The sequence below is a fragment of the Ceratotherium simum genome, chromosome 33 (genome assembly GCF_057802395.1).
Source record: "Ceratotherium simum simum isolate JZ-2026a chromosome 33, ASM5780239v1, whole genome shotgun sequence".
Classification (NCBI taxonomy): domain Eukaryota; kingdom Metazoa; phylum Chordata; class Mammalia; order Perissodactyla; family Rhinocerotidae; genus Ceratotherium; species Ceratotherium simum.
Window position 1 is genome coordinate 22,832,320 of NC_141932.1, and position 24,609 is coordinate 22,856,928.

The 24,609-nt window shown below is 48.9% G+C and overlaps 1 protein-coding gene across 4 annotated transcripts in view; it reads left to right on the forward strand.

The window, feature by feature from the left end:
- Positions 1-24,609, forward strand: part of FBXO17 (F-box protein 17) — a 27,709-nt gene continuing 3,100 nt past the window's right edge. Inside the window, exons 1-7 of one of the 4 annotated variants that reach the window (XM_087421788.1) lie at positions 1-264; positions 4,746-4,771; positions 15,685-15,822; positions 19,314-19,679; positions 20,375-20,486; positions 22,686-22,781; positions 23,527-23,662. In XM_087421788.1, coding sequence (XP_087277914.1) covers positions 19,331-19,679; positions 20,375-20,486; positions 22,686-22,781; positions 23,527-23,662 — 693 coding nt within the window. In that variant the 5' untranslated portion in view covers positions 1-264; positions 4,746-4,771; positions 15,685-15,822; positions 19,314-19,330. Of the gene's footprint in view, positions 281-4,745; positions 4,772-13,110; positions 13,324-15,684; positions 15,823-19,313; positions 19,680-20,374; positions 20,487-22,685; positions 22,782-23,526; positions 23,663-24,609 lie in introns of all 4 variants that reach the window. The other 3 variants (XM_087421787.1, XM_087421789.1, XM_014796173.2) reach the window with 3 other exon arrangements.

Sequence of the window (24,609 nt, forward strand, 5' to 3'; positions counted from 1 at the left end):
GCGGGGCTGGTCTCCTCCCCGCCCGCCTCGTGGCAGCTGGGCCCGGCCCGGCGCCCGCAGCGCCCCCGGGTCCCGCCCGCCCGGAGGAGGGCCGGCTCCCCCGCCGGCCGCAGGATCCCAGAGCCCGGCGTCAGCCAGAACGGAGAGGACCGCGGGTCCGGGGCTCCCTGGGCGGCGCCGATCCCGGGGAGCCCCCCGGCTGCCTCCCAGAGCGCGGTGGGGAAGGGGATCTTTGCCCGCCGCCGCCTCCAAGCGGGCCGCCAGGTGAGCGCCGGGACAGGTGGGGACTCAGATCGGGACTCGTGTCCCGTCCCCACTCGCAGCTGGGGGTTCCCGGGAAGGATTTCTGCTCCAGGCCCTGCCCGGAGGGGCGGGTCCCGGAGCCCTGTACCCCGCAGCCCTTCCCGGGCCTCCCGTCCCGGGCTGCCCGTGCCATCCTCTGCCCCTCCAAGTCCAGAGTTAGCCCCAGATCCTAGTGGAGGGCTTTGCTTTTAAAACCTGCCCCCTAACGTCCACGCCTCTCTACCCTCTGCTGGTCCGTGAGGCCACCATTAAATCAGTCCCTCCAAGCAGACCGACCGACACGTGTCCACGGCGGCCGCTGAAGGGCCAGGCCACTTTCCGCCAGTTCTGCTTTTGTTTCTGCTGCCTGCAGCGCCCTCCCAAAATCTGTCCATCAGAAGTCTTCCAGCGCCGGTTCTCGATTTAGCGACTTGGGCACAGCGTGTTTTTAGCTGCGGCAGCTCCTCCCAATTTGTTCCAAGTTAACTTTTGCAGTGTCCAGTAATATTTTTTAACGCTCCCTATCTTGTTCCTTCAACTTTAGACAGCATCTGTTTTCTCCCTATTTTGAAAGACTGCACTATTACGAACTTTTAAATAACTTTTAAAAATGTCTCTGTAACACACAAGAACAAAAGGCACATAGGACAAAGTTTGCATGAAAAATAACAGTCCTTTAAACAACAGCTCTGGCCCCGCAGCCGGTTAAAATGTTTTGTAATTAAATTACTTGTCAGAAACAGCCCAAGTAATTTGTGATCTGTGGTGCCTCGTTTTAAACCTTTTCTGCTTTTTATTCCTCTGATAGTTACTTCCAAATATTTAAAGCAAATTCTTGGATTCTTATTTCTTAGTCGATCAACTTTTACACAATGTCTATTAATCCCTTGCTAAAAATAGACGGAGATAGCTTTCTTCATCTCCACAGTCTCCCTCCTCCCTACACGATCACATTCCTTTTAGCTTCTCTACTGGTTACTTATTTAAATACTGGTTTTTATTTTTTTATCCAATGAAGTTACACCTATGGTTCACAAATCAAATAGAAATGAGAGTGCCTTATTTTTTTTCTATGATAAAAGTAATATAATCTCTTTAAGGAAGTGGAAAAGGCAAGGGCAGTGTTTCAGATTAAAAGAGATTAGGGAGGGCCAGGGCTGATGGCCTAATGGTTAATGTTTCGCGGGCTCCCCTTTGGCTGCCTGGGTTGGGTTCCCAGTCAAGGAACCACACTGCTCCTCTGTCAGCAGCCATGTGTGGTGGCGGCTCATACAGAAAAACTAGAAGGACCTACAACTAGAATATACAACTCTGTGCTGGGGCTTCGGGGAGGGAAAAACAAAAAAAGAGATTAGGGAAACATGACCCCCTACAGGAGTGTGTGAGCCCCCGACCTCCTCAGGAAGAAACAGCTACCAAAGACTTTCTTGGGATAATGGGGAAAATTGTTCACGGGCTGGGTATGAGATGGCAGAATGGATTTCTCTTAGTGGTGTTAAGAGGTAATGTAGGCCCCATGGCTTGGCGGTTAAGTGCGCGCGCTCCGCTGCTGGCGGCCTGGGTTCGGATCCCGGGCGCGCACCAACTCACTGCTTCTCCGGCCATGCTGAGGCCGTGTCCCACATACAGCAACTAGAAGGACGTGCAGCTATGACATACAACTATCTACTGGGGCTTTGGGGGAAAAAATAAATAAATAAATAAAATTATTAAAAAAAAAAAAAGAGGTAATGTAGACCTATAGAGGCCCTTGTTCCTCCTTGGAAGATGCATGTGGAAGTATTTAAGTGTTCATCAAAATAGCTGACATTAACCGCTAATCATAGTAACAACAGTCACAGTGACAGCTAGCGTTTGTTGAGGGCCAGGCCTTCATCCCTTAAATTTCCCACCACCATGAGAGGTGGGAGTTAGAGGTCCACAGTGTCTTATCCAAAACTCTTGGGGCTGGATGCATTTGGGAATCCAGCCTTTTTGAATATTAGGCAAGTCCAGTGGAACCCATTCTGTACATGATGAGACCCCCAGTGGCGGCCGGGGAGCATCGGTACTGAACGTATTAATATTTCTTCAGTGAAATGCCTGTTCATACCCAGGGGGATAAACAAAACCTCACACCAGCTCGAGTCAGCTCTGCCACCACATGGGTCTGGCAAGGACTTTTGGTTTTCAGAGCTTGTGGATTTGGGGATTATGGAGAAGAGAAGTGGACCTGACATCTCCCATTTTCCAGAGGGGACATCTCACACTTAGAAAGAAAGACTTTTTGCCCAAGATCATGAAAAAGTTCGAGTTAGGGCTTTGGGCTGTCACCATTAATTCCCCAAACCAGTGTCCCTCGCTAGCCCTGTGATGCCCTCTCGCCCAGAAATGTGGGTGCTGCCTCCTGGGAGTGAGTCAATGCACGGGAAGAATTTCCCAGAGTGCCCAGCACAATGAAAGCACTCGAGAAATGTGAATTATTTGCACCAAGATGCAATTAGACTCTTTCCTTCTTTGGCTTAAGTAATCATGGTGTTTATTGATAGCATTAATTTTTTTTAATTGTGAAATATAAGATCCATACAGAAAAAGATGTAAACAGTTAAGAAATAATTATACATTTACCCATGTAATCAGCACCCAGGTCAACAACGAGAACGTTGCCAGCCCCCAGATGCTTCCCTGTGTGCTCTGTCTGGTTAAAACTCTCTCCTTCCCCCAGAGGGAGCCACCGTCCTGACTTTCATGATATTCATTTCCCTACTCTGCTTTCCTTTTATTTTTTTTGTGAGGAAGATCAGCCCTGAGATAACACCCATGCTAATCCTCCTCTTTTTGCTGAGGAAGACTGGCTCTGAGCTAACATCTATTGCCAATCCTCCTCCTTTCCCCCCACCCCCCAAAGCACCAGTAGATAGTTGTATGTCATAGTTGCACATCTTTCTAGTTGCTGTATGTGGGATGCGGCCTCAGCATGGCTGGAGAAGCGGTGCGTCCGAGCACGCCCGGGATCCGAACCCCGGGCCGCCAGTAGCGGAGCGCTTGCACTTAACTGCTAAGCCACGGGGCCGGCCCTCTGCTTTTCTTTATATGGTTTTAGTACCTATGTGTGCATCTGTAAATAATATTGATTAGTTTAGCCTGTGTGTGAACTTGCTAAGAGTAGAACCGTTGACGTGATGGTTTAATAATGCATCATCCAAATCAGAAAATTTTGGAAGTAATAGAAGTCACTGTTGATAATTACCCTAACTACCCCAGGACCATAGGTGTAGCCAGGATTGCCCCAGCACCCCAGGCTGTCTGCTTGTCCTGGAATCACACTCCAGGTGACTTGTTGTGCCTGGCATCTTTCACCCAAAATTATGCTCTCAAGGTTCATTCATGCTGTCGTGAGCACTTGTAGTTAACTCCTTTTTATTGCTACGTAATATTCCATTCTATTACTACATTTATTTATACATCCTACAGTGGATGCGCATCTGGGTCATTTCCAGGCTGGGGCTGTTAGGAACAATGCTGTCAGGAATATTCTAGTATGTGTTTCCTGGGGTCAATTTGCTGGGTCAGGCATGTTTTCAACTTCGGTAAAAAATGCCCAACTAGTTTCCAAAGTGGTTATACCAACTTGTCCTGCCACCAGGAGTGTATGTGAGTTCTCATTGACAATGTTTTAAGTAAATTATGGTGACATTGCACTGGTTGGTTGGTTTATTTAAAAAAAAAGCATATTCTTTATTTTTTTATTTTATTTTTTTCCCCCAAAGCCCCAGTAGATAGTTGTATGTCATAGTTGCACATCCTTCTAGTTGCTGTATGTGGGACGCGGCCTCAGCATGGCCGGAGAAGCAGTGCATTGGTGCGCGCCCAGGATCCGAACCCGGGCCGCCAGTAGTGGAGTGGGCGCTCTTAACTGCTAAGCCCCGGGGCCGGCCCAAAAAGCATATTCTTTATTACACATGATGTTCATTACGTTTAAATTAGAATATACCAAACGCTGAAGTAACTTCCCCTCCCACTTCTCCCACGCTGTGGCCCAGAGGGCAGTTGGGTAACTGAGAGGGTGATGACAATGAAATGGCAGAGAAGTAGAGAGAGAAATCCAGAATCATCTATTACTGTCTGCTATGAACGATGGTATTTAGCCCCCTGTGTGTTCCGCTGCTTCAGCACTCCAGCAATGTTTTTTTTTTTTTTTTGGTGAGGAAGATAGGCCCTGAGCTAACACCTATGCCAATCTCCCTCCACTTTGCATATGGGACGCCACCCCAGCATGGCTTGATGAGTGGTGCGTAGGTCCGCACCCGGGATCCAAACCTGCGAACCCCGGGCCACTGAAGCAGAGCCCTCGAACTTAACCACTACGCCACTGGGCCGGCCTCCTCTAGCAATTTTTAATAATTGTACTGTTTGGTGCTTATTTCTTATTTACCTTTGTAAGTTTAAATTTTATGCTTCACTTCTGTTTTTTCTTCTGGCAGCTTTTGATTCCCAAGAAATGAAATAGGTGAGCAGAGCTTCTTGGCTTCCCCTCCCCCACCTTTCCTTTCCCGTCTTCTGTCAGTTGTACGTGTACTTTCACACTGTCAGGGTTGATAACGTCTACAGTCTATTCTGTTGCCGTAAGGAACATGCTTAAGTCTTACCTGCTTTACCTGTCAAGTCTGCACTTTTTTTTTTGATAGCAAGCAATAAAGCTGTAATTTACATATGAAATTCAGCACTTTTAAGTGTACCATTCAGTGATTTTTAGGGAATTTACCGAGTTGTGCAGCATCACTACAGTTTTAGAGCATTTCTGTCACCTCCAAAATATCCCTTGTGCCTATTTGTGGTCACTCTCTGTTCCCATGCACACCCCAGGCAACTACTAATCTTTCTATATCTTTAGATATGTCTTTTCTGGATGTTTCATATAAATACATCATACAATACGAGGTCTTTTGTGTCTGGCCTCTTTCACTTAGCATACTGTTTGGGGGTTTATTCGCAATGTAGCATGTACTAGTACTTCATTCCTTTTATTGCTGAGCAGTATTCCCTCGTGTGGATATACCACGTTTTGTTTATGCATTCACCAGTTGATGGACATTTGGGTTTTTCCAAATATATAATGCTGCTATGAACATTGCAATCAAGTCTTTATGTGGCCGTATGTTTTCATTTCTCTTAGGTAGATAGTCTAGTAGTAGAATTGCTGGGTTTCATGGTAAGTTTATGTGTAAGTTTTTTTTTAATGTTCGACTTTTAAAGAAATTGCCTGTTTTCCAAAGTGGCTGTACCATTTTACATTCCCTACAGCAACGTGAAGTTTCCAGTTTCTCTAGGTCCTCGCCAATCTTTAAACAATAGCCATTCTAGGAGGCATGAAGTGGTGTCTCAGTGTGATCTTAATTTGCACTTCCTTAATGACTAATGATGTTGAGCATCTTTTCATGTGCTTATTAGTCACTTGTATATCTTTTTTGGTGAAATAGCTATTCAAATCTTTTGTCTGTTTTTTTAAATTGGTTTGTCTTATTATTGAATTTTAAATGTTCTTTATATATTCGGGATACAAATCCTTTATCAGATATATGATTTGTGAATATTTTGTGCCAATCTGTAGCTTGTCTTTTCATTTTCTTAATGATGTCTTTTGAAGTGCAGAAGTTTTAAATTTTGATGACGTTTAAGTAATCCATTCATTTCTTTTAGGAATCATACTTGTAGTGTTGCATGTAAGAAATCTTTGCCTAACCCAAGATCATGAGATTTTCTGCTGTTTTCTTCTAAAATTTTTATAGCTTTAACTCTTACATTTAGGTCTGTGATTCATTTTGAGTTGATATTTGTGAATGGTGCAAGGTAAAGGCCTAAATTCACCTTTTTGCATGTAGATTTCCCAGCGCTATTTGTTAAAAAGACAATCTTTATGCTAAGAGATCAGATCTTAAATGTTCTCACCACAAAAAAGAAATGATAATTATCTGACGAGCTAGAGGTGTTAAAAACAAAATTCAACTGAGTAAACTTGGAGATCTAATTGGCTTTATTAAATGATATATGAATCTGGCATCATCTCATCCCACAAGCAGAGAGATACTCGGAGGAGTTACACAAAATGGAAGATTTTTATAGAAAGGAGGGTGGGGCAAAGAAGTCATTAGCAAAAGGAAAATGAAAGTTCATTGGAGGAAAATAAGAGTTCAGAGCGACAACGGCTTCTCATTGGCTGAGCTGTGGCATTTTCCATTGGCTGGGCTTGTTGCTGGGCGAGAAGAAAATCTTCCTTCTTCCTGCCAGGGTAGTAAGATAGAGACCCTGTTGGAGATACAAGGCGCATCTCTTCCTGTTTGGGGTAATTGATCAGGAGAGCTCCCTCTCTAGGCCTTCCAGACTCCAATTTTAGTTGAGGTTTTCTGTATTAATTTTTACAGTGCTGTTAGCTAATGCTACAGTTGTAATCATTATTGCAATATATAAGTATCAAATCAACACATTATACACCTTAAATTTATACAATGTTACATGTCAATTATGTCTCAAAAAAAAAAAAAAAGACAATCTTTTTCCCATGAAAACCAATGAATAGGGCTCCTATACAGAGAATGCCCCTAGCCTTCAGGTCAAATGGATTCCTTTTTCTTGTACTTTGTCAAGTGGACATAACATGGGTACAGTTTAGTGTATATCACGTTTGGACCATGACTTTCTTAAACAGCTTTTTGTTTTTCCTGCAGTTTATCATCGCTTTAATTTTTTCCTTTTGAGAGAAGCATTTTCCTGTTTCTAACTTATCCAATCTATTTCTTGGAATTGTTTTTCTTGTTGAAGACATTCTTCCTTACATAGTATCCCCTCCTTGTCTTGTCTTGAATATCTTCTCAAATCTAAGTGTACCCAGGACCAGCTATGTAATTTGCTAGGCCTAATGCAAAATGAAAAACGTGGGCTCCTTATTCAAAAATTATTAAGAATTTCAAGTTGGCAACCACAGAGCATTAAAACAAGCATGGAGGGGCTGGCCTGGTGGCATAGTGGTTAAATTCACACACTCCATTTCGGCGGCCTGGGGTTCACAGGTTTGGATCTCAGGCGAGGACCTCTGTACCACTTATCAAGCCATGCTGTGGCAGGTGTCCCACGTATAAAGTAGAGGAAGATGGGCATGAATGTTAGCTCAGGGCCAATCTTCCTCAGCAAAAAAAAAAAACAAGCATGGACCGCTTCTAAGTGTGGACCATGTGTGACTTCATGACTGCGACTTCACGCCCGTGAAGTCTGACACCGGCCCTGAGCATAGCTATTAGGGTTTTTCTTTTCCTTGATGTTCTTTGGGCCCTCTGAATTGTCTCTCTTTCCTCTAGGGTCACTTTGCTCTAGCTCTGCCTGTTTACCTTAGTGCCTCTCTTTCAGGCTGCTAGTTTTCTTCAAGCATCTGGTGATCCTTGCTCGTCCAATCACACTTTCAAACAAACAAGGGGCTGGGTAACTTTTAAGTAACTGGTATGAGATTTGGGGCTGTTATAAACACAGTCCTGCTTTCCCCCTGGCCTCTTTGTCCAGTTGAAGAGGTGACTGAGAACTCTGTTTGGGGGCAGCCCTTGTTAGTGTTAGCACAGAGGAAACCAGCCTTTGCTAGGAGCTCACTCCCAGATGCCAGAATGGGTTGGGCTGCACTCAGCAACACCAGCAGCCTGGCACTTCCCAGACAATTTCTTTTATTTTTTAATTCTTTTGCTGAGGAAGATTGGCCCTGAGCTAACATCTGTTGCCAATCTTCCTCTTTTTGCTGAGGAAGATCGGCCCTGAGTTAACATCTGTTGCCAGTCTTCCTCTTTTTGCTGAGGAAGATTAGCCCTGAGCTAACATCTGTGACCATCCTCCTCTATTTTGTATGTGGGATGCCGCCACAGCATGGCTTGATGAGTGGTGTGTCAGTCTGCACTGGGGATTTGAGCCTGCCCTGGGCTGCCGAAGCAGAGCGCATGAACTTAACCAGTATGCCACCGAGCTGGCCCCCATGCAATTTCTTTAGAGAACAATCGTCCATTATTGTTTTGTTTTTCCTGTGTGTGACTCTTGGGCAGCCTGAGATCTGTGTGGCAAAGCATGAGCGAGGATGGAGAAGGAGCAGGGAACCAAGAGGCACAGTTTTTTCAAAGATAGACTGACCTCTGCCCTCACTCTGCCCTCTCAGTCCTGTCCTGCACGCCTACCTCAGCCTGGGCTCCTCTGGGTCCCTGACTCTGGGTCCAGAGGCGCCATTGTCCCCACCTTGAGTTCTGTCGTAGCCCCTGTCCTTCTGTCTGCTCTCTGCCTTTCAGAAATGTATTGGCAGGGCCGGCCCCGTGGCTTAGCGGGTAAGTGCGCGGGCTCCGCTACTGGCGGCCCGGGTTCGGATCCCAGGCGCGCACCGACGCACCGCTTCTCCGGCCATGCTGAGGCCGCGTCCCACATACAACAAGTAGAAGGATGTGCAGCTATGACATACAACTATCTACTGGGGCTTTGTGGGGGAAAAAAGGAGGAGGATTGGCAATAGATGTTAGCTCAGAGCCGGTCTTCCTCAGCAAAAAGAGGAGGATTAGCATGGATGTTAGCTCAGGGCTGATCTTCCTCACACACACACACAAAAGAAATATATTGGCATTTCTTTTTTGTTGATGGTCTCCCTCCTGTTCACTTTGCTTTTTAACTTCTTTGCTGTGCATAGAGAGAATGCCCTTTGAGAGGGGGATCAGACCGCCCGGATTCCAATGCCCACTGCACTTCTGACTGCTGTGTGACCTTATGCGAGTCATTTCACCTCTCTGGGCCTCGGTTTCCTCATGATGTGAAGATCAACCGGGAAAAGACAGAAGTCACAAAACAGCCACCCCAGTCAGTTCCTGGGTCTGCAGATCTGTCTCATCTGGCCCATACTTGCTTTATTATTATTACTTTTTTAATGCATTGGTAACATTTAAAAATTGGTTTCACATAAAAACTGAGATTTCCAGTTTCTTTTGAAAAACTGGAAAATGTGGCCAAATTGGGCCCCCCTTCCTTGTTGGAAGTAAATCAGCCAGAGGGAGTGTTGGCGCAGCCTTCAGGCTGAGCTGGACTCTGGTTGGCCAGGGTCTCCACCACTCCCTGTCTTCTGCCACCTGGTCCGCCTCCTCTGGGATACTGCCTGTCTCTCGTAGGCATTTGAACTTGGGATTCCTGGGATACTGTTTCGAGAGCACCTAGCACAGGACCACGCACATATGAGCTGTTATTATTATCAGGCCAGCCAGGGGCAGCCGTGTGAGTGGGGGCTCAGATCCAGCCCTTGCTCTGATCACCAGGCCGCACTGCCCCAGGGTGGCATTCACCCAGAAGGGCTGCCTTATAAAAAAAATCTACCCAAAGGCTCACATAGGCTGGTGTAGGCCCTGATTATCAATAGCTCAGTCAGCCTTCTCGAAGGGGAAGCCACATTGAATCTTTGAACACATAAATTATTTTATTTTATTTATTTATTTTTATTTATTTATCTATTTTTTGCTGAGGAAGAGTCTCCCTGAGCTAACATCTGTAGCCAATCTTCCTCTATTTTGTATGTGGGTTGCCCCACAGCATAGCCACCGACGAGTGGCATAGGTCCGTGCCTGGGAACCAAACCCAGGCCGACAAAGCGCAGCATGCCGAAGTTAACTACTAGGCCATAGGGCCAGCCCCGCAAATAATTTCAAAGAGCAAAGAATTTTAATCTTGTCTTACTGATGATTTTTATGTAACCATTCGTTGCAGGTTAGAAACAACCCAGACACTACAGTTCAAGAGCAAACAGTTAAAATTAATAAGGGAGATTGTCAGGTAGAGGAAAATCTCCCAAAGGCATGAAAAGGAAGCCATTCTGTCTAAAATGAAAAAGATTGACAATGCCAGGTGCTGGCAACCACAGATCTCTTACATTGTTGATGGGAAAGCAAATGGTACGATCAGGCTGGAAAACCACCGGGTATTTTCTTGTTCAGTGAGGTATACACTTACCATAGGATCCAAGAATCCCACTCCCCGGTATTTAATCACGAGAAATGAAAACATATGTCCACATAAACGCTTGTGCAGGAATGTTCATAGTGGCTTTATTCTTTCTAGCCCCAACCTGGAACAATCCAAGTGTCCATCGTGGTGAGTGTATAAACAGACTGTGGTTTACCTGTTCAACGGAATCCTACTTAGCGGTAAAAAGGAATGACTCCTGACTGATACCTGCAACAATGTGGATGAATCAGGCAGACATTATGCTGCAAGGAAAGAAGACACAGGGAGCACATACTATTGGTATCAGTCAGGTCCAGTCAGGAGGCTGAAGCCACACAGTCATTTGAAGGGAGAATGTTTAATATACAGAATTATTCATTATAGCATGGAGTTACAGCAAGAGGGATAAGCTACTAAGAAATAAAGAGAAGGCTAAAGAATATAGAAAGAGATATAAGGAGCAGCCACCACCCCTAAGATCCAAGATAGAGAGCTCTAGAAAGATGACAGCCCCAGAGACCCTGATCTCCTTGGAGAATGCTTGGCCGCGGCAGTGGCTCACTAAGAGCGCCCTGCTAGGAAGCCACCCGAGGTGGGTGCCAGGGGATGTTGCTGGCCGCAGGGTGCTGCTGACCGCCAGACGCTGGAGAAGCGTGCACCCTGCAGGAGCCGGCCCGGAGAGGCTGTCTGCCCCGGGGAACCCAGTCTGGAAGCTAGAAGCAAAACCCTGTCCTCCCGCAACGACTCTCTGGCTCCCCCTACTGGAAAAACTTACCATAGCGGGCGGAGGAAAAAGATTTAAAGGGCCAGACTCCTATTTCGCAACGTGCAGCTGTGAGGCAGTAAGTTCATAACTGGCAGACTGTAAGACTCCGTTGATTAGGAAATCTAGAAAAGCAAACTCGAATTTAGAGTGGCAGAAAGCAGATTAGTGGCTGCCTGGAGGTGGAGGTGGGGGTCGACTGGGAAGGGGTAAACCTTTCGCAGTGATGGAAAAGTTCCGTCTTGGTTGTGGTAATGGGTACACGTTGTATACAGGTGTTAAAACCCAAATTGTACACTCGAAATGTGTGCGTTTTACTGGATGTAAATTATACATCAATAAAGGTAATTTTTTTAAAGGTACCCATTCTGGGAATCAGGGCTCATGTGCGATTATAAATGGAAAGACGCACGTGAGCACGCATAGCAGAAATGCACCCCGAATCCCACCCCCGAGATCCCGCAGCTTACCCTGGTGAATATCTCCCCATGGGGCGGTGTCGAGATAGTTTCTGGCACTGGTGGTGGCTTGCTCACTTATTCTCCTCTAGGGATTCAAGGTCAACACGGGTGCTGTGGGCAGCTGGCCGGGTTGACAGGGGGCAGTGAGCACCCTCGTGTGTTCATGTGTGCCCACTCCTCCCTCCTTTTGTCCCCCTCCCCAAGGTGAACCCACAGAGGGCCCCTCACATTAGGTTCCTAATTCTTTCAGATGATCAATTCTTCCTCCTAAGAGCTAAACCCTATTAGTTGTTTATTACCTCCTAAGAGCTAAACCCTATTAGTTGTTTTATTACCATTGGTCTTTTTTTTTTTTTCCTGAGGAAGATGGTCCCTGAGCTAACATCTGTGCCAATCTTCCTCTATTTTGTATGTGGGTTGCCCCACAGCATAGCCACCGACGAGTGGCATATGTCCGTGCCTGGGATCGGAACCCAAGAACCCGGGCCACTGAAGCAGAGTGCACCAAACTTAACCACTAGGCCATGGGGCCGGCTCCTACCATTGGCTCTTATTCTTTGAGTCCTGAGCATAGCTTAGGGACATTTCTCCTTCACTGCTGACATCTACCCTTTGAAGTAGAGCAAGAGTTATCTCCCTATTGCAGACAAGAAAACTGAGGCTCAGAGGTCAGTCATACACCTAAGAGATGGCCTGCCCAGGAAGAGGCAGAACCAGGATTTGAACCCAGATCATGTGCCGCCATAGGGGGAACTCAGACCACCACCTATCCTGCTGGGGTTAGCAGCCCGGGGTCCGGGACACCCTCGGATGCTCCCTGCCCTCAGCAGAAGTGTCCTAAGAGGCATTACAGACAGTGAATCTTTGACAGTGGGGCCTTTTCTCCCCCTATGATTGTATTATGAAAACTTTCAAGCACACAGAAAAGTTGAAATAATTTTATAGTGAATAAATACTGGCTCCTAAGAAGGGGAGACAATAATAATACCCACATTTTTTTAGCCCGATACTGAAATACTACTATTCATAGTACAGTTTGTTCACCGGATCAGTGGCATAGTGGTTAAGTTCGCATGCTCCACTTCGGCGGCCCGGGTTCGCAGGTTCAGATCCCAGGGGCAGACCTACACCACTCATCACCTATGCTGTGGTGGCATCCCACATACAAAATAGAGGAAGGTTGGCACAGATGTTAGCTCAGGGACGATCTTCCTCAAGGAAAAAGAGGAAGATTGGCAACAGATGTGAGCTCAGGGCGAGTCTTCCTCAGCAAAAAAAAAAGTTAAAAAAAAAAGTAGCAGTTTGTTCCAAATTCATAAAATAAAACAAAAAGTTACTGAAATGACATTTCAAGTACAAAAATATCTAAATATCACAGCAAGTAAAAATATACATTTATAAATATATAAGGGTTACATATAAGTTATTCTAATCTGTTATTAGCTGATAAAATTGATAAAAATAACTTCAAAATCAATTGAAATAAAATTGCTAAAATTAATAAAGATAAAATTAGCAAAAATTAATGAATAAAATTAATAAAAACAACACTGTATAAAATGAAGACAGTTTAATGGATCATGAGCCTTGAAAATGAAATTATATTATTTGATCTTTTGAGTGTAGACTCTGGAAAAAGTACGCTCAGCTGGGGAGACCACGTGGAGATAGAGAAATGCCCGAGGAACCCCCAGCTGTTTGAGTCTCCCCGGTCCCAGGTGACAGACTTGGAGTGAATCAGTCTTCAGATGACCCAGCCCCCATCTGCCACTGTCCGAGGGCCACTGCATGTGAGCCGCTAAGAACTGCTCAGCAGGGGCCGGCCCAGTGGTGTAGTGGGTAAGTTCTCACACTCCGCTTCAGCAGCCCAGGGTTCGTATCCCAGGCACGGACATACACCGCTCATCAAGCCATGCTGAGGCAGTGTCCCACGTACAAAATGGAGGAAGATGGGCACAGATGTTAGCTCAGGGCCAATCTTCCTCACCAAAAAACAAAAATAGTAATATCTTTTGTTCGATGACTTTGAGGAGGGCTTTTTGGACATCCTTTTGTTTCTTTCCATGGACTACCATCTCTGTTTTTATTGTTGTTATCGTTCTTAGTAAACCTTTTCTAGAAAGTGCTCAAACCATACAGCCTGATGAATTTTTACAAATGAGCACTCACATGTAGCCAGCTCTCAGATCGAGAAGCAGAAGGAAAAAAAAAGCTTTCTAAGTGAGTATACCTCTGCCCGGTTTGAAATTGTAATGCTGCCTCAAATTCTCTTGGCAGAGAATGTTCTGTTGTTCTTCAGTACATATATTCATCAGGAAATGAATCATCGAGTCATTGATCACAATCTCAGGCTGCAAAAGAGTCCAGATTTTTAAATAAAATGAAATAAAGATATTATACCACTAAAAATACCCATAGTCAGAATAGCTAAAACATGGAAGCTCCCTGTGCCCGTCAGCAGGTGAGTGGATAAACAAAATGTGGTATATCCATACAGTGGAATATTATTCAGCCTTAAAAAGGAAGGAAATTCTGACACGGACTACACCATGGATGTTACACTAAGTGAAATAAGCCAGTCACAAAAAGACAAATACTGTATGATTCCTCATATGAGTTACTTAGAGTAGTCAAAGTCATAGAGACAGAAAGTAGAATGGCGGCAGGAGGGAAGGGGTAATGGGGAATTATTGTTTTACGAGATGAAAAGGGTTCTGGAGATGGATGGTGGTGATGGTAGCACATCATTATAAAATATTTAATACCACTGAGCTGTCCACTTACAAATGGTTAAGATGGTAAATTCTGTTATGTGAATTTTACCACAATTTTAAAAAATGGAGGAAAAAAGAGAAAGAATTAGCCCCATAGAACAGTCAACAAGTAAAAAAGATTTCTGATTATATAAAAAAAACAAAAAACAGTAGTCAGTACTTTAAAACAGCATGATTTAAAAACCAACAAACCAAAAAAAAAAAAAAAAATGCTATTCCTGAATTGCATTTACTAGGCTCAAAGGAGATAAATATTTTTTGCCCCAAATCACACTGATGGGAAATGGATAGAGTCAGGATTTGAACCCAGATGGGTCTTCGTCTACAGTCGGGCATCCGTTGTTTCTTCTCTTTTGGCATGCGGGGTGGGACAGTCCTTTGTGGTGGTACCCGCCCCACGAAATGCAGGTCGCTGAGCGTGGTTACGTTTAGCTAGTGCTGAATAACAGACCACTCAAAACTTAGTGACTTAAAACAATAACTATTGTTTTATTATTATTTTTTGTGGCTCTGGGGGTTGACTGGGCTCAGCTAAGCAGCTCTTAGGGGCCCCCATGCAGTTGCCCTCAGACAGTGGCAGACGGGGGCTGGTCATCTGAAGGCTGAATCAGTCCTATGTCTAGCACTTGGGATGGGGGGCTCAAACCGCTGGGGTTCCCCAGGCATCTCCCTCTGTCTCCATGTGGGCTTTCCAGAATGATGACTTCAGGGCAGGTAGCCTTAAGGGGTGACTCAGGCAGTGGTATGCAGGACCGGCTTGCACCGGCTGGTGAGAGCAGATTGTGGGCAAATCTTTCCAACTCCACAGTTCAAGGACTTCACAGCAGTAACTTGCAATCAGCCGTGGTGGGTGTGTTTACACCACAGAAATCAGCCAACGCTGCAAACCCAGACTCTTTTTCTTTTCCCCCCGGAGAGCTAGTTGTTAAACACTGAGCAGCACACCACTGGGCTCGGGGCTCCCAAGGCACACATTCCGAGACTGCCTGGCGGAGGCTGTCTCCTCTGTTACCTCCCAGCCTCGGGAATCCCGTAGCTTTGTCACTTCTGCGGGGCTCTGAAAGTGGAAGCAGTCACAGAGGCCTGCCCGTGTCAAGGGGAGGGGTGTGGCCTCACTTCTTAATGGTCCTGGCAGAGCATGTCAGGTAGGTTATGTTGTTATAGCCATTCGGGAAGATACGGTCTGCATAGCATCGTGGGTCCCTGGAAACTAAATACCAGTAGCATCCCCAGTCACTGTGACCACCAATAATAACCTCCCCCCAAACGCACAGACACTCCCAAACACCCTGGCAGCAGGAATTGCCGTGCGTTACGGGTCCCATACGACCCAGCCAGTAGTTGGGACTCAGCCGTGTGGACGTGGTGACTATGAGGCACCTCGGGGCCCGCAGCGGAGCATCCTAAACAAGTTTTGTATACCCAGGGCTCATAAAGGTACAGCACTTGAAGGTCCTTACTCCTTGGTGAAGTCTGGCTGCCCCATTGTGTGAGGGGACCACCCCCAGCTCCAGAGGACCCCGGCTTGCACATTGCTAAAGAGAGCCCACCCGGCTACACTCTGGTGAGTTTCACGTCCATGCCAGGCACGCTGGTGGACTTGCTTGTAAATTGCAGCTAATTATTAATGCAACTGATAACCACCTGGGGCAAAGCACACTCTAGTCTCAAAACCCTGTCTCCACAACCTCAGTCACTCTGCAGTGGGGGCGACGCTCTGCAGCGTCAGGCTTTCTGCCATTTCCACAGACCACCTGCCGATACAGGCTTACTTCTTAACGAGACCTTAATCAATTTGTTTAAAAATAATGACAGCTGACACGAATCGGGCACTTACTGGCTTTAGATAACATAACAAGCAATAGATCGTTGAAGCCTCTTAACCCGGGGCCACCTCCAAGGATGGTTTTGGCCATTAAAATGAGATAATGGGAATCAGTGAGATGATCTATCTCAAACGCTCGGCTCAGTGGCTTAACGAGGGCTCCATAAATGTCACCAGATGAAAATATCATAGTTCGAGGGTTGCTTGTCATGTTTTTTTTATGATGTGTAATAATAAGGGCAACTGACATAATTCAGTGTTTAAGATTAAATTAATATCACTTTTATGTATGAGACACTAGCAGTTCTTTTTAAAAGTGCCTTACAAATATTAATTTGTTTCATCCTCACAACAACCCAAGGGAGGAGGTACTGTTAACATCCTCGTTTTCAGAAGGGGAAACTGAGGCACAAAGAGATTAGTGACTTGCCCTTGGTCATATAACTAGCAAGAGGCATAGCTGGGACTCGAACCCAGGCTGGCTGGATCCAGGCGTGCAGCTTTCAGGACGAGGCTGTTCCGCCCCAGATGGGGAAATGAAATGAGTTTTGCACTAGATCTTGACCTGATCGCCGAGTTCTTGTTAAATAAAGGTATTTCGCCTCGCTATGCCTCAGTGTCCTCATCTGTGCAGTGGGTTTCTGGTGTGACGCTTTGTTCATTCACTTAACATCTCTTTGCTGAACAATTGTTATATGTCAGGCTCTGGTGTGGACACTGGTTTTCAGTATGCAAAAGAAACAACAGTTCTGCCCTAGTGATGGTTACAGTGTGGGCTGGTCGTGAGGCCCTGAAATTGTAAATAAGGTGGCCGGGGAAGGTCTCATGGAGAGGTTGACATTTGAGCAAAGATTTGAAGGAAGTACGGGGGTAAGCAAAGAAATCCTCTGGATCCAGGTGGAGGAAACAGCCTGTGCAAAGGCCCTGAGGTATGGAGGCTGGTGTGGCTAGGGCAGAGTGAGTGAGGGGCAGATGAGGGCAGGGAGGTGATGGGGGCAGATCGTGTGAGACCTTGTGGGCCACAGTGAGGACTTGGCCTTTTACCCTGAGTGAGATGGAGCCACCAGAGTGTTCTGAGCAGGGAGGGACGGGACCTGACTCAGGTGTGCACAGCTGACCTGGCTGCCTGTGAGGAACAGACAGTTGGGGAGAGAAGCAGGGAGACAGTGATGGTCCAGGTGAGAGGTGATGAGAATGGATGAGATCCCCAAGGGAGTGAGTGTTGGTGGAGAATAGAGGAGGTTCAAAGACCAGTCCCTGATATCGCGAGATCAGAGGGAGGAGGAAAGAACAGCCAAGGAGACTGACTAGGAGCCACCAAGCAGACAGGAGGGAACCAGAGGGGCGTGGTGGCGCAGAGCCAAGAGCAGAGGGAGCAACCCCACTGTGCCAGGTGCTGCTGACAGTCCAGCGAGGTGAGGCCTGAACAGGGACCATGGACTCAGCACCACAGGGGTCATTGGTGACGTTGACATTTCAGGGTAGGGAAGGGGGGCAAAGCCTGAATGGAGAAGGTTTAAGAGAGAACAGGAGTAGAAAATATGGAGTCAGTGAGCGTAGACGACTTTTTTGAGAAGTTTTACTATAAAGAGGAGCAAAGAAATGAGACCACAGCTGGGAGGGGAGGTGCAGTCAAGAGAAGGTTTGTTTTCAGACGAGAGAGATGACACTGTGTGGCTGCCGGGAATGATCCAGTGCAGAGGGGGCAACTGTGAGACCAGAGCCTGGAGTGAGACCAGGACTGGGAGGGTGGGAGCAGGCCCAGAGCACAGGGTTGACAGACACAGGGGCAGTCACGGGGGAAAGCGCAGGCGCAGGCCTGTGTGGGCGTAGGGCAGGCGGGTGGGAGACGGGCGGTGGGGCCTATGGAAGTTCACTTCTGTCGCTGTAATTTTTCTGCAAAATAACAAGCAAGGGGAGAGTGAAGAGGTGGAAGGATGTGTGGTGGGTTAGGGGACAGGGAAGAAGGTGTGAAATAGTTATCCATAGAGAGGAAGAGCCAGCGCATAAGAGGAATGTAATCTGATTGCCAGGCAGCATTAGGGGTACGCTTGAGGGTCAAGTTCACAACCTTGAAGTGAGACCAGCCAGTGGAGTTGTGTGTTGTTCTTCAGCCACTTTAAACTGTGTGGGACAGGCACAGGGTAGATGCAGGGCTGCATTTAACCAGGATCACGTGTAGGAGGAAGCCAGAGGAGGCAAGGTTGTATGCAAAAAAACCAAGGAATTTAAGCTGGGTAAGGAAGAAATGAGGACTCGAGGGGGTGAGGGGCCTGACAAGGAGGTAGGGACAAAGGATGGGAGCTCACAGTGGGTTGGAAGGATGGTGGGGGTCTAGGGCCCTGGGGGGTGATGGGTGGAGAGATGCCTGGGATTGGGGTTCTGAAGAGGCTGTGGTTATTAAGACAAGGTCTAGGTGCCACCATGGGAGGGAGGGGCTGAGAGGAGAGCAGGTCAGGGAACAGAGAGCCGGGTGGCAGAAGGAAGGATCACCTAATGGATGTGAAACCACAGACAGTGTTGATCAGAGCAGCCTGAGTGGCGCTGAGCCTGGAGCTAACATCACGGAGAAGTGAGCAGCAGCGATGTGGGTCAGCAGATGATGCACAAGGTGGGGTAGTACACGATCTACTCTGATGAGGAGGTTCATAGCTGGGGAGCTTGGGAAGCATGGAGGGAGAATGGTCTGGAAGCAGCACCAAGGAGCAGGGAGATTTACCCACTTGGAAGGGCCACAGGAGAGCTGGGTTCTGGTTAGAGCAAGAAAGGGACAAGAATGTCCAGGTGAAGAGATTGAGGAATAGATTATGCTGAAGACCGGTGATGAGTTCCCAAGAGCCGAAGAGTTGGGACAGGTTGGGGGATGGGGTGACAATGGTTTCCTCCCCGGTGGGTTTTTCTCAGGGGTCTTCAGTGTGCTTATGGTCACATATAAAGTGATTAGCCGGACACAAGTGCGCTGGCCAGGGATGGAAGCCGTGGTTAGCAGTCCCGGTGGGGTCATGGACAGGCCAGGGGCTCCTTGCTCCACGGGGAAGGATGGGGAGAAGCCGATGGCCCTCCGGAGCCAGGTGGCAGGAACTTGGCGCCCGGTTTTCGCAGCCGTGGCAGTCCCCCGGTTGCCCATGTACCTGGTGGGGTCACAGTCAAGCCGCAGGGGGCTTGCGTCCTGGGAGGAGAGGTGGTGGGAGGCCAGACTGCCCTGACCCGCCGCCCCTCTCGACCTGCAGGACTCCGGCGGCCGGAGATGGGCGCCCGGCCCTCGCGGCGGCGGCTGCCCGCGGACCCGCCCATAGCCTTGGACGCGCTGCCCCCGGAGCTGCTCGTGCAGGTGCTGAGCCACGTGCCGCCGCGCGCGCTGGTGACGCGCTGCCGCGCAGTGTGCCGCGCCTGGCGCGACGTGGTGGACGGGCCCACCGTGTGGCTGCTGCAGCTGGCCCGCGACCGCAGCGCCGAGGGCCGCGCACTCTACGCGGCGGCCCAGCGCTGCCCGCCCAACGGCGAGGAAGAGGAGGAGTTCCCGCTCTGCGCCCTGGCGCGCTACTGTCTGCGCGCGCCCCTCGGCCGCAACCTCATCTTCAACTCCTGCGGAGAGCGTGGGTGCCGGGGGCGGGCCTAACCCAGGGGGCGTGGCAGAGGGCGGAGTCTGTAGGGGGCCTGGCCATGGTGAAGGCGCCAGGGGCGGGGCCGGGGCCGGGAGCCAGGGGGCGTGGTCAAGGAAAGATGCGCTTGGGAAACTGGATGGGCGAGGCCAGGGAGCGGCTGGGGAAGAGACGGACTGGGTAGGAGGAGCCAGGGGCTGTGGGCAGCGGAGGGAGACGAAATGCGGTTGACACCGAGCAGGAGGAGCCAGGGGGCGGGGCCGTGACCGGAATGGCGCGATGCTGAGACAGTAGGCTCGGTGGGCGTGGCTAAAGAGGGAGGAGCCAGGGGAGAACTGGGGGGAAGCCGATTGGGTGCTGGTGGGGGCGGAGCTTGCATAGAAATATAAGATCGCGTTGAGAGGCCGTGGGGCTAGGCTGACAGTGGGCGGGGCCAAGGAAGGAGGGGCCAGGGGGCTGTGATAGTAGAGGAGGGGGCCATGGTGGAAGGAGCCCCGGGGCGGAGCCGAGTGGGGCTGAGGGGAAGCTGAGTGGATGGGTATGGCTGAGTGACGTGGCCGTGGGGTGGAACCAGGAATGCAGTCAGCTGGGAGGGAGGAGCTGCTGGGCGGGGCTAATTGGGAGGTGGCGGGCTCTGCGGGCGAGCTGGCAGGCGAATCCCTTGTGTTCAAGCCTGTTGTATCCCACAGAGGGCTTCAGAGGCTGGGAGGTGGAGCACGGCGGGAACGGCTGGGCCGTGGAAAAAAACCTGACACTGGTGCCGGGGGCTCCTTCCCAGACCTGCTTCGTGACTTCTTTCGAGTGAGTGGCCCTTGATCCGTGGGGCAAAGGCCCCGAGGAGCGAGGGGGACCCTACCCCACTGTCCTCCTCCTCACCCTCACCCACCTCCACCCTCTCTCGCCCTCATTCATTTATTCAGGCAGTCAATCAACAAATATTTGTTGAGGGCCTGCCCGGTACCAGGCACTGTTTTATATGCCAGAGATACAAGGAAAATCCAGAAAGATCAGGAATCTGCTCTTTTCTCATTTGCATTTTAGGTGTAGGGTGGGGGAAGACATTAAACACATAACCAGTAAAATAACAACAACAACATAACAAACATTTAGTGGACTTACTCTATGCCAGATGCTTTACATATAACTCTTTTTTTTTTAATAATTTTATTTATTTATTTTTTCCCCCAAAGCCCCAGTAGATAGTTGTATGTCATAGCTGCACATCCTTCTAGTTGCTGTATGTGGGACGCGGCCTCAGCATGGCCGGAGAAGCGGTGTGTTGGTGCGCGCCCGGGACCCGAACCCGGGCCACCAGCAGCGGAGCACGAGCACTAAACCGCTAAGCCATGGGGCCAGCCCACATATAACTCTTTTAATCCTGGCAACAACCCTGTGACATAGAGCCTCTTATTATCTCCACTTTATAATAAGAAACTGAGGCACAGAGGGTAACCAACATCTTCCAAATGGTGGAGCTGGGATTTGAACCCAGTAATCTGGCTTCAGAGCTTCTGATTGTATAAATACTATGAAGCCATCAGAACCGTTTGATTGGTCAGTTGATTCTCTTTATCCTCATACCCCACACCCACTTCCCTTGTCCTCTCCCCCCATGGTCAACCATTCTCATGTGGCATTATCCAGCTTTCTAGTAGTTGCCAGTATATTAGGGGTGAAGTGATATCTCATTGCTGTTTTAATTTGCATGTTTTGATTTCCTAATAATTAAACATCTCTTCATATGCTTGTTAGCTTTTTGGATTCCGTCTTTTGTAAATTGCCTGTTCATGTTTTCTATTAGGGTTGATGTCTTATTCTTGTTGATATACAGGAATTCCTTGTATATTCTAGATGTCAGCCCCTTGTCCATCCTAAACATTGTGGAAATCTCCCACTCGCCATCTGTATTAACTGCTTCTGTGGTGTTCTTTGTTGTTATTTTCATCTGATCAAATTCATCTCTTTTTTTTTGCTTTAGAATTTTTGAAATTTTGTTCAAAAAATCCTTCCCCACCCTTAGATCCTAACAATATTCTCTTACACTCTCTTCTAGTACCCTCATAGTGGTACCTTTCACATTTAGATTTAATCCACCGCTGAATGTGGTGTTAGGAAGGATCCAGTTTTCCCTTCTCCATATATTGAGCCAGTTTTCCCAACATCATCTTCTAAAGAATCCATCCATTCCCCACAGAATGGCGGGGCCGCCTCTATCATTTATGAAATTCCGATACATTCCTAGGTTTGTCCCCGAACATTCTGCTCCGTTGGTCAGTTTACCACTTCCTCCAAATTGACCAATTGTTGGTCAATTTATCACTTCCTCCACCAGTACCACAGTATTTCTATTATTATGGCACACTCAGATTAGGGGGGGAGGACTGTTTACAAAGGTGTAGGCAGACCACAAGGGATACTGCAGGACCCCCCGGGCTAGTAACAGTGGGGGAAGGTCATTACTACCCCTAGATCTGACAGGGGTAAGTTATTGGAACAGAAGACAGAGAAGGCCGTGAGGAGAGGGCATGAGGAGCTGTGAAGGGACACAGCAGTCTACAGTTCCCTTCGGAGGGAGCCAGGAGGATAAATACCCTGATTTTACTCTCTTCTCTCCTTTCTTTCTCCTGCTGGAGCTTCCCACTGCTGACCCAACAGGAAGTGGAGGGTAAGGGAGATACAAGCAATACGGCCTCAGACCTGGGCCCCCGAAATTGAAGAGGCCCCAGAATTCCCCACTCAATGTAGGCCTCCATTGGTACTCATGTCCCGGTCCCCACAAATATCAGGGGCAGGCTTGCAGAGGTCAGCCTCCTGGAGGCCAGAGCAGGGTGGAGAATGGTGGAGGGGATCTGAGGGCCCAGCCCCTCACGCATCGTGTCCGGTAGAGCAATTGGGGCTGCTGAGGGGCTGCTTTAGACAGGGCTGTGGGGGGCTTCTTGGAGGAGGTGATTTCTGGGCTGTGACTGTCTGCCCCACCCCCCTTCCATCTCCCCTTCGCAGATGGTGCTTCAAGAGGCAGCTTGTAGACTTGGTGATGGAGGGGGTATGGCAGGAGCTGCTGGACAGCGCCCAGATCGAGATCTGTGTGGCCGACTGGTGAGTGAAGAATGGCGACCTGCCCCGGAGCATCAAGGGTGGTGGCAGCGGTTCTGCAGACGGGGTTCCTTTCACGCCCCCATCAACCCCAGGGGGTCTGGCCACTGTCACTGTGCCCCCTTCGTAGTGAGGCTGCTAGAGGGGAAGCGATGCTCTCATAGGAGCAGAGCCAGGGAGGGGCGGAGCCTTGGTGAGCCCAGAACCCCCACTTCGACCCTCTTCCCAGCAGGCCCCAGGGTTGCTGACTTGAGCACCACTGCCTGGCTTGGCTTGGTCTGAAACAGAACAGCCCCTCTCACCCCCTCCACCCCCATAGTCCGCAACTCAACGCTGACCCTAAGGGCCTGTGGATGCCCAAGGCCTCAGAACGGCTGGGAGCACGCTCCTGAGAGGGCAGAGTGGGGATGGGGGCGCTGGCCGGCCTCAGAGCCTGCGGGCCTAACACAAGCCCCCTCCTCTCCAGAGCACCCAGGTTGTCCCCAAAGCATTTGGGCTCTTCCTTCTCCACAGAAAATCCAGTTTCTTCCCTGGGACTCTGGCTCCTCCCCAGAGCCGTGGCCACCCCAGAGCATCGCATTCCTACTCCCTCAGGCTCCTCCCCGGAACACCCGGCTCCTCCTCCCCCAGGTTGTGGTTCCTCCCCAGAGCACCATACTCCGCCCCCCACACACGCATCTGACCCAAAGCCTCCAGAATCTGCCCCTGGGAGGGTGGCGGGGGCATCACGGCTCACCGCCCCCGGCAGGTGGGGCGCCCGAGAGAACTGCGGCTGCGTCTACCGGCTCCGGGTCCGCCTCCTGGACGTGTACGAAAACGAAGTGGTCAAGTTCTCGGCCTCGCCCAACCCGGTCCTTCAGTGGACGGAGAGAGGCTGCCGACAGGTGGGTCCGGACCGCCTTCCGGGCCGCCCCTGAGCTGCCCAGAGGCACGCCCAGCCTCGCCCTCTGCTCTGTGGCCCTTCTCAGCTCTCCTCGCCGCGGGATGTCCGTAATAATAACCGCTGACAATCCCCAGCCCTTATCACACCCCAGGCCCTGTTCCGAGTTGTCCCTACTGATTCATTTCATTAGCACAACAGCCTAGTTGTTCAACATACATTTATTGAGCACCTACTGTATACTGGGCACTGCTGGGATGCAGCAGTGAACCAAAGTCCTTGCTCTGTGCCCATTCTAGAGTTGGGGAAACTGAGGCACGGGACTGGCCCAAAGTCACACTGCAGTGTGCAGGGCCTGACACAAGCCCAGGCTGGCTGCCGAGCATTAGCCGTCACGATCACCACACCCCAGTTATCAAAGTAACCTTTGGGGATCTTGTTTCCACTCCTCATCTCCTCCCCCCACCCCCCATCATGCAGACACAGCATCCAGAAAGATCCCAATAAAAAGTGAGTCAGATCACACGTTCCCCTGCTTGTGACCCTCCCATGGCCACATCTCAGAGTAAAAGCCAAGTCCCATCACGCAGCTATGGGAAGGAGGGAAGTCTGGGTCCATGGAGGATCCTTGTGCCCAGTGAAGGAATCCGGGCACAAAAGGCCATATTGTGTGACCACATTTATAGGAAATGTCCGGAATAAGCAAAGCCAGAGACACAGAAAGCAGACAGATTAGTGGTTGCCAGGGACCGAGAGGAAGGGAGGAATTAGAAGTGACGGCTAATGGACTCAGCGTTTTTTCCTGGGGTGATGGAAATGTTCCAGAATTAGATAGTGGTGATGGTTGCATAACGTTGTGAATATACTAAAAATCTCTAAATTGTACTGTTTAAAATGGTGCATTTTATGTTAGGTGAATTTTATCTCAATAAAAAAATTACAAAAGATGAA